The 17578-nt window shown below is 37.0% G+C and overlaps 1 protein-coding gene across 11 annotated transcripts in view; it reads right to left on the bottom strand.

The window, feature by feature from the left end:
* Positions 1-17578, bottom strand: part of celf6 (CUGBP Elav-like family member 6) — a 195648-nt gene that overhangs the window by 169286 nt on the left and 8784 nt on the right. For all 11 annotated transcript variants that reach the window (XR_005282293.1, XM_038302954.1, XM_038302960.1 and 8 more), the window contains exon 2: positions 17364-17446. Coding sequence is in view for 10 of the 11 variants with exons in the window: in XM_038302954.1 (XP_038158882.1) it covers positions 17364-17446 (83 nt within the window). In the remaining variant the exon portion in view is untranslated. The remainder of the gene's footprint in view (positions 1-17363; positions 17447-17578) is intronic.

Genomic DNA, 17578 nt, shown 5'->3' with positions numbered 1-17578 from the left:
AATAATGTTTAAAATAAAAAATACAGTAGGTTGAGAAGGCAGAGCATCCATCCATCCATCCATCCATCCATCCATCCATCCATCCATCCATCCATCCATCCATCCATCTATCCATCCATCCATCCATCCAGATTTCTCCCTTTCATTTGATCGTTCACGCTCTCCATAGTTCTCCTGTGGCGCGAGCACAGGGCGACTGTTGCGCGCCTTTAGCGAGCATGCGCGTTTCTTGTCGCTTGCGCGGTGACTCTTGCCGCCTGCGCTGTGTGGAGATGCAGAGGAAACCGTATGTGATGGGGAAACGCAGCGCGACGTAACACCGGTATTTCCATGTGGAAAACGCTGTTTTGCTGCTGGAGTCATCCTCACTCTCCATCTCTCTGTGTGTGCTGTACGTTAACACCCACCAGCAGAAACACCCACCTATTCAACTGACAGACGGAATCTCATCCTCCCCTCTCTCATGACAAGGCGCGCACCTCTGGATGACCTAAAAAATTATCTTTAATATCTCTTAAACAAAAGTAGCACAAACAATATTTTTTTCTGCACAAATCTGCACTAACGTTGCACTAACCATTCAGTCTATTTGCAGAGTTTTTTGACGTGGGTGGGGTGTCAGCTTCACGCAGCTGCGCACGAGTCCCATCATGAAAAAAGGTTCATTGTGCGACCTGAGTAACGCGCAGTAACGGGGTGTCTGCAATGGTAACTGCGTTATAGTTACAGTCAAAGTAATTAGTTAGATTACTCATTACTAAAACAAGGTAACGGCGTTAGTAACGCCGTTAGTTTCAACGCCGTTAGTCCCATCACTGGAAGAGAGATACTGTGATAGCTGTTAGATTTTCTATAGTAAAAATAAAAAAATGGAATGGAAAAGAAATTTGGGGCTTTTTTAATGGATTTGAGGCAAGGAAAAAGAAAATTAAGAGGCAGTATTAAAAGAAAGGGAACATCTACTCTTACAGGAGAGTAGTAAAAAAGAGTTGAAGGAAAGAAAAAAACTGATATCAAAATTAGAGGTGGAAATTAAGCTGTGTTGAAAGGAAAGGAAAAGCTCAACAAAGGGATGGGAAAAGAAACATAAAGAGAGACAGCAATAACGGAGCAAGTGTTTGTCACGCATGAACGTACACCACTGTTGCCCAGGAAACAGTAGCCGCTTGGATTATGAGCTGATTAGTTGCCCTCCTCCATCAACAGGGTATGTGCATGCTACCTGGAGCACGGTCTGATGAACAATTGAATACACACACACATATAAACGTTGCCTGAGTCTTCACTGAAACTCTACTCTTGCTTACCTGTTATATTTACGGTAGCATGGTACCTTTCAGCATCAACATCTCAATCTTTCCCCTTTCCACTGGACTGTGCCTCTCTGTGTGTGACGTTACAGGGTGCTAATCTTGGCCCTTATCTTTGTCTGCAGCTCTGCTCTCTGTTCCTTCTCTGCAAGCACCTTATCTGCCATCACTGTCAATCAGAACAGATCAGGCTATCTACAGCTGAGTTCACCCCAGGCCTCCTCCGCCCCTTATCCAGCCTTTCTTACATGTCCAGCTTCTCCCTGAAGCAGAAAACATATATAACTAACAGACAAACCCACACACACATTCAAGGCACCAACTTTCACTATAAACATCAATCCATCGCAGCAAAGTTCTTCTGTGCAGGCTTGACCGCAATTGCCTTTTTGTGCCTGCATCCACACTGCACATGCGTCCCATTACCAGATATAACCACTTGAACTGTGTGTGTGTACCAGCTAATTAGCAGATTTATTCTTGTACCAGCTCACAGCAAAAACAAAGGGGAAGTTTAATTTTATTTAAACTCTCCCCAGGGGACCAGAGCTAAAGTGCAGGAGGAATTAAGTCTGGAGTTCTGCATTAAAATAGAAAAAATATTGCTCTTTGCAGCATTTTGCTGTGTGAATACTTTTAAGGTGTTAATTCCTTTTTTTTAATGTAAAAGTGGGAAACAATGGTGAAATCTTTGTGATTTTAAGCAATAATTGCTAAATTAGTCAATTTTTTTTAGCAATTTCTCCTTTTGCCAACATGAGGTACCAAACAGATAGAGTTGTATGTTTTATCCTGTTGTAGTTTTATCCTGATGTATAGAGTATTCACACCCGTTGAACTAGGATTCTTTGTGACAGAAACACAAATAAATCAATATTGTAAAATAAAAACAAATGGATATGAGGTTTTAAATATGTGTTATTAATAATGTATTTAACTCATAAACAATTCTTAACTGGATGGACTCTCACTAAACCAAAATAATATAATATTGCTTAAAACTTTCCAAGTCTCAGGTCCTTTGGAAACTCTGAGAGTTCGTTTTTTTCCTTTATTGCCCAAAATTAAACTGCATATATTTTTATGTCAGCTCCCTCATATAGTTTTTTGCACGTCCATCAATTTTATTTTATCTGTACCTGATTCCCCCATATTTTTGAGTCCCCAACATGGTTTATTGTGATTGAAAAATTGACTTCTCAGGTCTTTTTTTTCATAGACTTGATATTCAACTACTCTTTAACAGGTACAGATATGATGAGTGAGGACTAATTTTTGTTCTCTTAACAAAACTCCCAAATCTGCAGCTCCCCCGGAGCATCTGGACTGTTTTTTTTAAAATAAAGCTTTCATTACCAGGCGCTCATGTAAAACAAATACAGCTCAAATTTATAAGAGCTGCATTTATTCTAAAGTTAAATTGAACTCAACCAAGCAGTAATATGTTCTTGTGACTTCTAGAGAAGTTGTTTCATGGTATGCATTTTAAAATGATGGTGTGGGCAGTGCTCTGTGAGAAGTTACAGGGTCTGGACTCTTACTATATGTGTCTTTCCCACTGAAATTCTAGCTAGCAATCAGCATTCGGCTCCCCACCTATTAGCAAAATAGCTGGGTCTGACCCCACACTGGAAAGCTGCATGGCCTCTCTCCCTCTGTCGCTGTGTGTCTGGTGACATCTTCACTCTGGGTTAGTGTTGATGATGCCACAACTGTGACAGAAATCAGGAAAGTAAACAACGGAGAGCAATGTGTAAGGAATGGGTTTTTTGGCCAGTGGGAAAAGGGGTATTCTTTACTCCATCTCTGACATATTATGTATGATCCTTGTCCTTTATGGCCACTCATCATCTACAACAAACCTCTGAGCTATTTAAAGAACAGCATCCCTACATTTCATGCAGGTGTACTCCCTAAGTAGCTGACCTTGAAGGTAATGACTTAATTAGGTAATTAGTTTAAATGGATTTTAATTAAGGATATCCAATTAAAAGATAATGAATATAGTAGTATAATACACTGCTATTTTTTTGTGTCAAAAACATTTGCGTTTATATTCTTCATTGTCCCATGACTTAAAAAGATGCTATATAACTATACGCCTTTTACCATTTGTTTTGTCTTAGACAATGGCAAAAAAAGGGTAATGACATATAATGAAATCTGTAGTTATCCTGACATCATGTAACCAGACAGACATATTTATTAAGAAAATTCTACATCAGATTTGCTGACCTAAATTTTGATTTAGTTAAAGCCACACATTGAACCCAGCATACACAGACCAACCTGCAAATAAAATCTAATGATCCAGATTACAAGCTGTTTAGTCTTAACCCTAACCATGGTAAGTACTGCACTGTTAATAGAAATAGAGCAAAAAATATAAATAACCTAAATAAGTCTCTTTTGAGGACAGGTTTAATATTTTTTGGTGAGAAGTTTTTTTTGCAGGAACAGGTGTGCTCTGACTCACTAATGCAGTAGTAATGGTAGATAATGGAGGTTTAAGGACAGCTGCTGATGCTGGTTTAAGTGGGATTTGAGCAGAGATTTATGGGAGAAGGAGAACGAGTGGACAGTAGAAAAAGTTCAACTCTGCGCGGGAGTGAATCAAAAACCAAAAGTATGTTGAATTTATTAAAGAGTGATTTAGTTTTGTTTTGTTTAATCCCAGAACAGGTGAGAAACAGGAAGAAAGGACATCAAGGGCAGGAAAAAAAAATCTATTGTACATTCATCTAAAAGAAAAGCCATTGAATTTTTTAAAGATGAACTCATCCATAGTTTGCAGTGAAATGAGATCTGGGTGCTTCTTGAGAATAGGAGGTTAGAGAGGGCACAAGCTGGATGACTAATTGGGGAGGATATGAAATGAGGCTTGACTCAATCTACACCCTTGAATCAACTCTGCCCTACAGTATGCATCAAATGGGTTCCCTAAGTGGTGCTTTTCCATTGATTATACCCTTTCAATGTTACGCTTCAGCTACTTGTTGAAAATTTTTGACAGAGGGGGAAAAAAGCAGAGGAGGCAGTTAAAGTATCGGTCAATACTTAGTAGTGGGCAAACTAGAAAAAAATAGGAATTGCGGAATGTGAGTAATATCAGATAAACATAAAGTGAGTCAAGAGAAAGTGAGAGAGAGAGGACAAGGTGTATAAAAGTACGTTTTGCTTGCCCGTAAACGCGGTAGTGCGTGGCACTTCGCCTGGTATGGCACTCAACTTTATGAGGTGTGGAGGGGCTGTCTCCCTCGCCTCTCTGCCTGTTTTAATGATACAGTTTAGATGGAAAAGCTGGAGCTTCGGTCAGCACCAAGGACTTCGCTTGCTCTGCTTCATGCAGTGCAAATTCCCAGATGGGTAAAAAACATAAATATAAGCTACACTCAAATACCGATACACAGAAGGGTCCCAATTTAGAACATGGGCTTGTGGTTTGTTTTGTTATTTTCTATGGAAACAAAGATTTCTGTTTTTTTTTTTGTCTTTTTTTTTTTTTTGTTAAATTTGCTAACCCTTTTATATAAAATATTGTGGATAAAGGTTTCTATATAACTACTATAAAGTGAATAAAGATTAAGATGAATTGCAAAACATGTGCAACATTTACAATGTTCAATTAATGATCATACAGTAGGCTGCAGAGAGAACCACAGATAGGGCCATCGGAGCCAAAACAAAGAAGCCGAGAGGTGAAACTACCTGTCAGAGCTGTGAAGCCTCCTAAGATCTGCCCTGTGTGTCTGACCATTCTACACACTCAGGAGAGGGTTTTAACCACAGCCTGGACCCATCACTACACCGTCTCAGAGGAGAACATGCAGTAATGCAATATTGATCTGACAATGAATGAGATTCTACACAGGTGAGTGTGTGTGTTTTTTTTTTTTGTTTTTTTTTGGGGGGGGGGGGTGACATGTTGGCAAATAATTGCATTGTGTAAAATTAAAGAGATGTGTGAAATGCATTAGTATGTGTTGCTGGTGTGACTGTTGAGTCAGTGTGTGTGAAAGGAAGACAGCAACAGAAGCATTGCATTAATAGGCAAAGGGTAAGGTGTTGGCTAAGACTTATTTCAGAAACAGCTCTATCAGAGTCTTCATCTGCTTTGGCAGACATACCTTTCATTCCTTTGAGCCTTGCCTTTTGCTCAGCCTTCTTTCTGAAGCCATTATTACACAAATTGTGCAGCTAACAACATTTCTCCAATTTATATTCACTTGGGCCACATTAGAAGAGATGGGTAAATGGAGCTCACTGCTGAAGTCTTAAAAGAGCAGAGCCAGATGACTGCAAAAATCCATACAAAAAAGATAAAGAAATAAATCTGTTTTAGCACCTAAATAAAAGACAATTTGTTTGATTAAAATTGCACTGCTTTCATACTCTTTCATTGATCAAAACCGCTTCTTTGAAGGATTTGACCTTTGCCTATAAAGTTTACAGATTTTTGTAATCGTCATTCAGCTGTTGAATAACCGGGCAAAGGTTTCCTGCCTGAATAATGATCAATATATACAAAAGGTTTGCTTGGTCAAAACAGCCAAAGGGAAAATCATTACTCCTTGTCATAAGAATTAGAAAACATGTAACAAAGACTTGATATCTTATTATTTCTTAAGTGATCATGTTTTGTAATTCCACAATCAAATATGATACATGGAGACAGATAAATAAAAAGGTTAAAAGGTTAAAGGTTAAAAACAGGTTACTGCATCTATTCCTACTGGACAATAAATACAACAATTTTCCTTTCACGCTAAGAGAAAATAAATTCAGATTTTCCCCACCTAAACATTTCTAACTGAATAAAATCAAGTCTGTATCATCTGTTCAGTCCAGCATATTAGTTTTGTGTCAGCATGTCAGTGTCACATGACATATAAGCTATTGGAAAAATAACATGCATTTAAAAGAGAAAAACTTTATTTAAAAACAATTAAATACATAAAAAATTGGACAAAAGGAGTAAACCTAATGTTTCCTGTCTAAAATAATGATTTGGCATTTATTTTGTGTCAATTGGTCACAAAACATGCAATTAATTCATTTCTGTTTATCCAGAGTGGGTGTTTTGAATATTTATTGACGGTCATCAGAAGAACCTACATGGGAGGAGGAAGCAGCCAGACCAAATCTCTTAGCTTGATATGGCTTCTGGCTACTAGCCTCTTCTATCAAACCTTTGTCTATTAATTTTAATCCCCATTTCTCTGACCTAGTGAAGATGATGGGGAAAAATCCTCCACCTCATATAACGCTTGCAAAACTGTCATCCCTGGGATTACTCCACATGCTATGTTCATTTTGCTAAACCTGTGTGACGCTATTAATAAAAAAAATAACCTCTTGCGTATGTTTTTTTATTATATGTTGTATGTGTGTGACACTAGTGTGGTATCAGTTTTACTTAAAGAGTTGTTGTATTTGAGGTTCCTGTCTGCAGGTTATCAAGAATGATGGAACTGGCTCTTCTTTTCATAGATGGATGATGGTGGAGAAGGAACAACTACTGTATAATAATTTAACTTTATCGATCTCACATTGGATATCTTTACCTCTGCATTTAACAATTAGGGAGCAGTGGGCTGCCATTGTGTGATAGCCCGGTGAGCAATCAGAGGTTAAGGGTCTTGCTCAGAGAGAAAGAGTGGCAGTCTGTGGGAGTGGGCTTCGAACTCACAATGTGGGGATTCCAAGCTCTATGTCCTAACCACTAGGCCACCACTCCCCTCATGAAAACTATATGAGAACTTTCTGGAAATTCTTGAAGTACTTGCAAATTCCTCCCACCGAGCAAAAATTGGTTGAAAAGGCATTGAAAAGAAAACATGAGTTACATCCAAACAATGTGTACATTTGGTTGAAAAGTGAAACGTGAAAGCCGTAATTTTCAGATCAAGTGGGACAAAAGCAGGACAACCAAATACAGCCCAATTTCTAACAACAATTTCTGCACTGAATCAAGACTATGATGGACCGAACAGATTGATGTCTGGTGTTTGGGGGATTGCCTCTGCATACACAGAGAATAAGCTGGTCAGAATCCTTAACATTCCTATATTTTTAGGTCTTACTAAAATTAAACATCTCTAACTTTTTAAAAACTCTCCAGCAACAATTTTTGGATGGTTAAGATATAGCACAATGTCTAACATTTTACCATGTTCAAAATTAGGACATTTGAAATTATTGAAATTATTGTTGCAAATTGCTTACCTTATCAAGGCTGCACTTTAAAGAATGAAATTGTCTAGAGAGCTGTTCTTAACGAAATTTCTTTTTTTACACTTGTGTATACAAAATGACTAAATGAATCTGTCTAAGTCTAAATTAATTGTGCTATAGTTTGCAAAGTAATAACCTTCATGAAGAGTTTCAATCAGTTTTATTCCACAGAAACAGTAGTGGTGAAAGTCATCAATGATTTAATCATAGCCTTAGATTATGAATTTGTTTCTATACTTTCAATTGATACTTTCAATGCTTCATTGATTTCAATGAAGCATTTACAACAATCGCTCTAAATGCTCTCTTTAACAAGCTATATTGAGAGAAAGCACCAGACTGGTTTAGATGATATCAGTCTGTTTATGTTGATCTACCGGAGTTAGTTTTAGTAACGCAGGGTTCAGAGCTTGAGACTGATTTTTCAATTACATTTTTTCTTCTGCTTATTAGGAAATATTGTACAAAATGGGATAGTTTTTTTTTATTTTCATGCTGATCAAACTCAGATATATTTAACTCAAAAGTCTGTTGAATTCAGTCAGTAGATTGGACTGCATCTTTGTTTTAGGGACAAGAAAGTCTGACATTTAAGGTTTGTCTTTAAAATATAGACAACATATAGGTTGTCATGATGGACCAGAGCATCTGTTGAAAAAAAGTTCTTTATATATAAATTACTTTGTAAGCTTCATCCGTCTCAAGGAAACAACAGTTTATGTTTTGATGGCAATGTTATATATTTACAAAAATATATATTAATCTTGTTCATTCCTGAACCCAAACTGTCAGCAGATGTCAGCAGTTAAAAACGCACTATACCACTCCAGTGGCTTTGAACCACCTTCTCAAAAAGGTATATGAGAGCTTTAAGCAGCATCAAGTCTTATATGACAGAATTTCTTTGTTTACCTGTAGTGCTTTACTGCAACTTTGCATAAAATGCAGAAAGTCACAGCTATCTGGTACTAAAAGATAAGAAAAATTATTCCCTTAAGTCAAGCATTTCAAAAAGATAACACATGAGGTGCATGGCTTTGAGGTTAGACACACAATCCGCATTGGTGCTACTTGTTTAGGATAGTTTACAGCTCTGCCTCTTTGCAGTGACAGGTAGACAGGAGAAACAGAGCAAATATGAGGAATCGTTTCCTTGAAGATCCAATAGTTCTTTTGCACAAATGCTTCTACTTTATGTGTTTTAACTTCAAACCTTTTTTCTGACAAATGTCAGTTAAAAAGCTCTTCCATGCACATCACACACAGATAGCATTGTACTGTATATGGACTTACTCACAGTAGTCCTCGAGCTGGAGCTCTTCAGAGTGCGATGAAACAAGCAGATTAACTAATAGAACCACCCACACAGCAGACATTATTTTTTATCACACAACATACTCAGAAACACCTTCAAAAATATGCACACACATCTTCCTTTTTTTCAGCCAGCCCACCCATTGCTCATTAGTTGCTACATAAAGGGGGTTGTTTTTATGGTGACACAGTCTGGCTTCAATTCATTGTATCCACCGAGAGCGTGCAACCAAAAATACTCCTGCTTAAAAAACTCCTCTGATTGCTGTTTGACTTTCTGTCTCCTCCCTCCCCTCCCGTCTTTAATCAGCATGTAAACAAGCACAAGGTCATTCTCTTTCTTAAATGAAATGGGGGAAGATAAGAGGACCGTAGTGTGGTTAATCCTTTGGACACGCTGATGGAAAAGCTGTCCAGTTGATCCTTGAGTGGTAATTATGCAGGAATGCTTCTGCTCTCACATCCTCACTATCTCTGGATAAGTCATCAGGTTATCTATTCCCCCCCACTGGAAAAGAGAGGGAAATAAATACATTTGAAAAGAAGAGGAAATCGAGAGAAAGCTGGATTTCAAAAACGCAGCCGAGTTACAGCTGAGCTACCACCATGTCAGCACTTGTTCTTGATGCTGTGAAACTAGAATGAGACATCTTTTGAGTAACTCTAAAACTTCTCTGTGTCCTTGATCATCTCACTCTGAAGAAAATTCAAGTTAATTAACTCTATTTATAGGATTTTTCATAAGTTTTATGAGAGGAAAAAAATGAAATATTCATTTTTGGTTTTTATTCTTCCTCGCTGTTGCAGCCAAACAACCCAGTTTTGAAGCCACACAAAAAAAAAACGTTGATTCCTTGAGAAAATTTCTTTTTTTTAGCAAGCAACTTCACTAAGAAATAGCAGTTCAGCCTGAGTAAAAGTCTCAGGGCATCATTTCTAAAGGTGTGACAGTACCAGGGCCTCATTTCCATCCTTCTCTGCTATTGATCAGCCTTCTCCTCTTTCCCAGTGAAGCAGCAATGTTAACAATGCTGTCCCCACATTTACCAGTTCTGCCTCATTACAGCCAAAGAAGTGGATAAATTAGCGCAGGAGAGCATGCACGGCAGAGTCCGACTCCACCTGTCAGCCACTAGGAGAGATAGTGAACATGTTGAAACAGAAGTGGGGGTGTGAACGAACTGCTCAGCCTTCAACACATTTTTTGAGAAAATCCACTCATTAAAAAAAGGCCTTTCTGCTTTCCAGAATTATTTCTTTAGGTTACCTTTTCACAGTGCCTTAAAAAAGTATTGTGTTTGTAACATTTTGTGTTTTAGGGATTTTATAGGGGTTTTTATACAACATAGCAGCTCAAACATACTTTTTTTTCTGAAATGGAAGCAAACAGAAACATCCAAAAATATGGTGTGTATATATATTATAAAATTTGCTTCTTTACACAGATGTCCAAAAATAAAATTCAGTCAAAATCTCAAACTGTAATGGCCTCAGAGGATTCATTAGAGAACAAACTGTTATGCAGCAAGAGGAACAAAGCAAAAAAATCATCCCAAAACAGGAAAAGGTTTAGTTAGGGTGAAAAAATATTTTCTAAGCTTTGCTAATTTTGGGGAGCACTTATCCAGCTCTAAACCAACAAGTCATTAATCTGCAGACCTCCAGAGCTCAGCTGAGAAACTATGTTGATATGAATGTGTGTTAGTCCTCTACAAAATATTCCATAAAATGTTTTTTGCTGTCATATGACAGAATATATTTCACCTTTTTAAAGGTGGTTGAACAATGTTGTAAGAAACAATATTAAAAAATAGAAGATTTTTGCCATCAGATCTATAATCTAGATCACTGACTACTCTAAGTATTATGTTGCTTTCAATTGTTTTATTTTTGTTTGTTTGTTTGTGTTTTTCAAGTTAAAAACTAACTTTACTTTTTGGTTCTCAATATTCTTTTTTTTTTGTTCAGTTTTGTTTTCTAGATTTACATGATTTTTTATTCTTAGTTTTGCTGCCACCTACTGTCTTTTCCTTTCCCCTTAGCTCCTTCTAGTTAATTATGTCTACACCTGCTCCCTATTAGCTAATCATTCCTCCCATTGTTTCTGTCTCCCATATATACACCTCCTGTTCAGTTACTCATTGCAGGTTCCTCATCATTCTTTTGGTTTATTCCTTCCTGGTGTCTGCTAGTGTTTCCTAGTCTTTCAGTTCTGGACTTAGAATTTTGTATCTTACATTTTCATTCAAATTTGCAAGCAATCTTCTCTGCCTCCTTCTACTCTGCATTTGGGTCCACAACTTCATCAACCAACCCTTGCAGTGGTCATTACAATTCTCACAAAAACGGTCTGAATCTATAAAATACAGCGTTCTTCTGTTTTATCAGTACAACACCTCTGGCCAAGCATATTTATGGGCTGGTTAAAACATTCAGCTACCTTTGTGGTCTCTTTAGATTCACCAATAAGAAAAAAAAAATGGACTCTGTAAAAAAAAAAAAAAATTTTGTAAGAGATTAAGAGAAACTAGCCAAATAATGGAAGGCAATGCGGAGGGTATGCCTCGATCACCATTCCTAATCGTGTAGCTCAGTGAAAGCTTTCAGCCCACTGGGGATGAGAAAAACAATGACCCTGTTTAATTTATTTTCCAAAGTGAGCAGCAGAAAGGAAATGATATAGAGATAATTGATGATAAGGCGAGCAGAGGAGCCTTGCTTGGCGGAGATGCCACACTTTTTTACTTTTTTCTTCATTGTAGTAAAGACTCAGGCACATTGATGTCTTTTTAAACCCTTGTAAGGAACAGTTTGTTACAGTACATTGAAAAAAATGGGAAAGTTTCTCAAGTATGCTTATGAGTAGACCAGTTCAATAGGGATTTACTGTGTTCTCTGATAACAGTGAGGTTGCATTTAATCTATTAGGATTCCAGTGAACAACAATCAGAATTGTTATGTTGCTTACTATGCCTTGCAAAAGTCTTCTATGAACTTTTTCCATGTTTGGTTCAACCACATTGCATTGTGATGATGTGATTAACAGGTCAATCACAACATTAAAGGACAATGAAAAGAAAACTATCCATGTCTTTAATTTTCTTTGGCAAAAAAAATTTATTTTGCTCCATTTGTTAGTAAACTGTAGCGTTTTCAGTATTTGTCAAAGCAAAACCTTGTGACTTGAGTTATTTCTTCCAGGATTGCTCTGTATTAAGGTCCATTCAGGCCACTTTTTTATAAACTCTAAACAAACATCCATTTCCCTATAAGAAAGGTATTGTTACACAATATTCCCTGCCATCTCCATGTTTTACATAAATAATGGTGAGTTTGGGAGGATGTGCAATGTTTGTTGTTTTTTTTCGCACGCAGCTTATGCCTCCAGTTCAACAAGTTAGATTCCATTCTTCTTTTGCAAGATCACTGCTTACTGCTGAACATATGCTGTACCAATGTGCTCCATTTGATGGAACACACAGTTTTTAACTAAGGTATAAAAACCCTTAGATCATGGGATATAATCTAACTGCTTCCATCTAGATTTTAGATTGCTTCAATTAACATTGTTAATGTTAAGATATCTTTTTATCGCAGTAAATGTTTGTATTGTTTTTTTTGTATTAAGAACTATGATAAAGTTGTGCTGTAATAGAAGAAGTCTTAAAAGTTTCAAAGATATTTTGTTTTGTTGATATATTGTATTCTGGGTTATAGTCACAGTCTTTCCTGACGGGCCATTTTCGATTTGACATAATACGAATACGTAAATATGCTGGTCTCTTATTTTCAATGTGCACTGAGGCAAATACAGTGTCTACGTTTGTGGTGTGATGAGAGCATCAACAACATGAATGCACTGATCCATGGATGGTGCTTAGTGAAACATAATACTTGTATTGCACAATCTTCCCCCATCCCACTTTTGAAGCAGCCTGCACCGAAATCATTTTCTGCACTATCAAAACTGAGACAAAAAGGAAATAAATGTTTCAAACCAAAAAGTTTATCAACCACTTTGGCCCAAACTTGAGCTGTCAAGGTTACCCTTTCCTTTCAACACTGAAGAGAAGCACTACAGAAAAAGAGATTGTGCACATTTTCTGTTGCTTATTCTCTTCACAGCTTTGCTTGATTGGCTCTTCATCAATATTGGGTGAGGCACTGCCAATGCTGGTTCTCAGAGCCCGAGAATGTGGATCCATCAACAGACACCTTTATTTAAATGGGGAAAACACAAGAAGAGCACTACCATCCTTGGGGGTATGGTTAGGCAGGCAAAGAGCTGGGAGGAAGGTTAGAAAGACACACAGAAGTGAATGAGAGACAAAGAGAGGCTGAATGTTTTATTTATTAATATATTTGCTTTTTTCCAGAAATGTTTAATCGGCTTTTGGGCCACTGTAGCACCCAATTAGCATGCCTGTTACATGCAAACACAAAGAACTAATTGGCCTGTGAGGGAGTAAGCAGCACGGCCCTGAAAGGAGAAATGAGAATTCATTTGAAGATCTGTAGCTCCAATAGTGCCACGTTGGGAGGCTATTTGGCAAATGGCTGTAAATAACATTATGCAGTTTCAATTGCAAATATTATTTTTAGTTTCTTGCACTCTTTATTGCCAGATGGCCTTGCAAACAAGAAAATAGAGTTGCAATAAGGTTTATGGGCTATCAAAGAAAAGCAGCTGATCATCAGATTGTTTTTCTTTGATCCACAACCTCTATGTGCACGATTGTCTCCTGATAAAGACACAGAGATAAATCATCCAATCAACCTCAAAATATGAATGCACATTGTACATGTCAACCAGAACCTGATATACATTTATCAGACCTATAACATGTATGCGGTTTATTGTTTTGTAATTTGTTTAAAATAAGAGCTCTAATATTATTATTTCAGCTACAAACTAAGATATAAACAGGTCATTGTGCTAATGATAGGCAACAGAAAAAAAAAACTAATCCAAACTATAACACAGAGATAATGATAAAAGTAATATAAAAAATTTCTAACATCTTTAAATTTGAATCACTGTAATTAATATGAATTAATGTCATTATTTAGTCAGACAATAATTTTTCTTTAAAGTTTTGGTAAACAAAGAGAAAACTTGAACAGATGAGTAATTGAACATTTGAACAGTAATGATCTGCAATTTAGGCAGGAAAGTCTACTGACAGGCTAATATAGATATATAGTGCAACTTAAAATCTCTTTACATATTTCCGAAAAAATAAAGAAAACTATGCTTTCTCCATGTTTTACTTTATGAAAAATCAGGCTGCTCTGTTTTCTTTCACTCCTGCAGTTAAATTCATCACGTCTTTTTTAATACTTCATTACATTTTTAGCAGCAAATGTGTTTTGGCTTAAGTAGATATCAAACCATTTTTAATATTCCAACCTTTTCTGTCCAGAAATAAGTAACATACTGTAGTGTTCATCATAAACTTTAGACTAATTTGACGTTCAACTCTTTAGCAGTACGTAAATCGATGTAAATTCTCTGCATGAAATAGGAACACAATGTTATAGCACTCAGACTTTTTTTATATCTCAGATATTCAAACAAAAATATATTAGTAGCTTCATCTGTGAATAATGAACAACTTTATTTAGAGAAAAAGGTTTCCCTTTTCATTTCTTAGAAAAAGGACTCCTTTTTTAATTCTGCATTCTGGAGCTATATAAAACATTTTCTTAAGGGAATATGTTTTTTTCTTGTTTTTCGAAGACTGAGTTAATGTTATTCTTCACTCAAAATTGCCCCTTTCATAATCTTGCAAAAGAGGTTAAATATATATCCAAATGTTCTTTTTCATTTTCTCTAAATAGCCTGTTTTCACAAAGTAAAACATAGCACAAAGCCTAAATAAAAATATTAAGAGTTGCTTTAATTAAGTATGGTAAATTATGCTTTTAAAATTATCACATATGTATCCCGTGATTCACTTAAAAAGGTATCTGAGTTGCAACATCATCAAAAATGTCCATTTTTATTTGTAGTTCATTGCTTTGATGAATAAAATGTGTGATATACATGAATTACAATTACATACAAAAATGTAATGACTTACTCTAAATATAACAACTTATATTGTAACATATATACAGAATGCAGCTTATATCATGGCTGTTTTTTGCCACTACCTTATTGTCTAATTGCATATTTGTAGGAATGCACTGCATTATTAATATGAGCACTCTAGTTGTGATTTTGGAGACCTATGTTTTAAAATTGAGAAGGAAATTAAATAAGTTTTAATAGTTTCTATAACCACAAATTTAGAAATAAATTGTTGAATGAGGATAATTTTTTTGATGATATTCCAACAAAGAGCTATTGTGAAACTTGTAAAAACACTGCTCAATTTATTTACTTAGTTGAAATGTTATCAAAGCTTCAGTTTTGTATCTTGTCTGTGAGGTTTGTGTTCTAATACATCACAAAATGACTTGAACTCTTTGTGTTCTGGTCAATTTATGTCTGCTGCTTTGGTTTAACTGTTTAATTTAGGAGTTGGGAATTACAGAAAGTAAACTCTGATTTTTGTTACAATAAAAGGATCAAACTGCAGTGGGTATTTTTCTTGATTATGTTATAGTCTTTGCAGTGATCATCTAAAACTGTTGATCAAGCCTTGAAAGTGAATATCACCTCGTTTTAGTTTCTCGTTCAAAACACTTCCTCTGGTTTCCATTTTTTACTACAAATAGAGAAGAGTTGTGCCAATATTACTCCTGCTATATAGTCATGTAGCATTTAGCTACTTATGTAAAAAATTATCATCTGTTCTCTGGAGAGAAAATTTACTTCAAATGTCACAAGTGTTATTAAAAGTTATTGTGCATTTGTTTGTCTGACACTCACACAGCCACAAGTGAACTACACAATCATGTCTGCAACGCTGGCTGGAGAAGTTGCCAAAATGGCAGCATTATGTGCCTGTGCATCTCAAACCGTTAGGCCATGACAGTGACAATGAGGCTTGTCCAGAAGTGTCACCTCTCCCAGTCTTTGTCTGTCTCTGCTTTTCTTCAGCTCCCTCTGCTTTTTTCTCTTTCCCTGCCTCTGTCTCTCTCTCTCTGTGTTTCAGCCTCACACCCACACACAAAGACAGCACATCTTTATTAGTTGTCTGTATGCGGGCTGTGCTCAGCCTGAGATTGCAGGACTGACCCCTTGCTGCGAGCTATACAGGGGAAATGTTTACTCAAACCCCACAGAACATGCCATTAACCTCTTCCTAGATAGAAGACAAACAAGACTGTCCCTCCATGAGGGCAATAAAGACAGGCACAGCAAGGACCATCATGGCAATCATCTCATTATGAATCTACAGGAGGCAGCAAGGAGCTAGAAAGCTTCGTCTCCCGGGGGATACTTTCTCTGTGGTGTACCGGTGTGCCTAACATTCAGTAAAGTGTATACGAGATTCAGCAAAGTAATAACAACTAATTTACCTAAAAGCCGTGAACAACATGAAACTCTACAAATGGATCAATCACCTCTGCTCATATTTATGAACCAGTCATAAATTACTCCTCCTTAACTACGTGCCTCATGTCTCATGCGGCTTTTTTTGCTGCACCCCTCTCTAGAGATGTATGAGGATGTCTTTAGGCTGCTACTAAGCCTCAACCTGGGAAGTTGTCCTGGTGGTAAAAGGAAAGGAGGGGGCAGAGGTGCCTGATGTGAATTCTAGGCAGAAAATAAAGTTCTCGTTCTTAGGGTCCTGCAGGCAGTACTTCAATCAAACCAGGATAACTCCCCCATGTAAGACATAAATTCCGCTCCAACACATTGAGGACATACAGACAACAGGGGCTCATGTTCATCCCAAATGGGGAACCCTTCTGGGTGGGCTTAAGAACCGACAACAGGGTATGTTTTACCTATGCCATTTTAATAGGTTTTTACTTAAATCAAAAGAGCTACCTGTTGCCACAGGCTAGTGGGGGAAAAAAAGGAAGAAAGGTAGATATTAAAACAAAAACACCAGATGGCAAAAGGCACAGTAAAAATTATTGTTTATACTTACTGTTTGATTATATGTGATAATAAGAATGGGAATCCTCAAGGCAATTAGTGTCAACAGCGGCGGAGAGGACAGGGGAAGGACAGCACGAGCTGTTATGAAGGAGTGCTTATCAAATATCTCTGGCGGGGTGATTAGTGTAATAAGACACTGCAAGGTGAGATACGCCACTGACAGTATTTTACCTTCACTGTTGATGTGGGTATGAGTAGTGTGCGAGAGGCAATTTATGCCTGAATGTAAAAGAAACAGAGGCATTGAAAACAAAAATGATTAAGTTTGTCCATCTGTTTTTATATCCGTGCTCCTGTACTCAAATGTGGATCTTAATATCCACTGTGTCCCTGTGAGGACCTGTTTATGTGGCTGAAAGAGCAAAATTATTTTTATGTGAGTGTCAGCTCTACAAGCAGCAGTAGCAAATTTGGCCCTTGACGGAGGGCAGATTGGGGGTACTTACCCCTGGCAGCGTCTTCTGTTCATGAAGGGCGCTCTGGGCTTTCAGTGCTGACTCTCTGGCACAGTATGTTAGAAAGGCACATCCTGTGGAACCATGGAAAAAATAAAAGGTTTTATTAGATGAAAGGAAGAAAATGCATGTGTTCCTTTTTGAACAACATTAAATAAATATGAAAAAGGTTAACATTTAAATGTCTACAAAAGAGGCAAACACTG

The sequence above is a fragment of the Cyprinodon tularosa genome, unplaced genomic scaffold (genome assembly GCF_016077235.1).
Source record: "Cyprinodon tularosa strain WSP-4 unplaced genomic scaffold, ASM1607723v1 ctg50, whole genome shotgun sequence".
NCBI lineage: Eukaryota > Metazoa > Chordata > Actinopteri > Cyprinodontiformes > Cyprinodontidae > Cyprinodon > Cyprinodon tularosa.
This window is presented reverse-complemented; position numbering and strand designations above follow the sequence as displayed.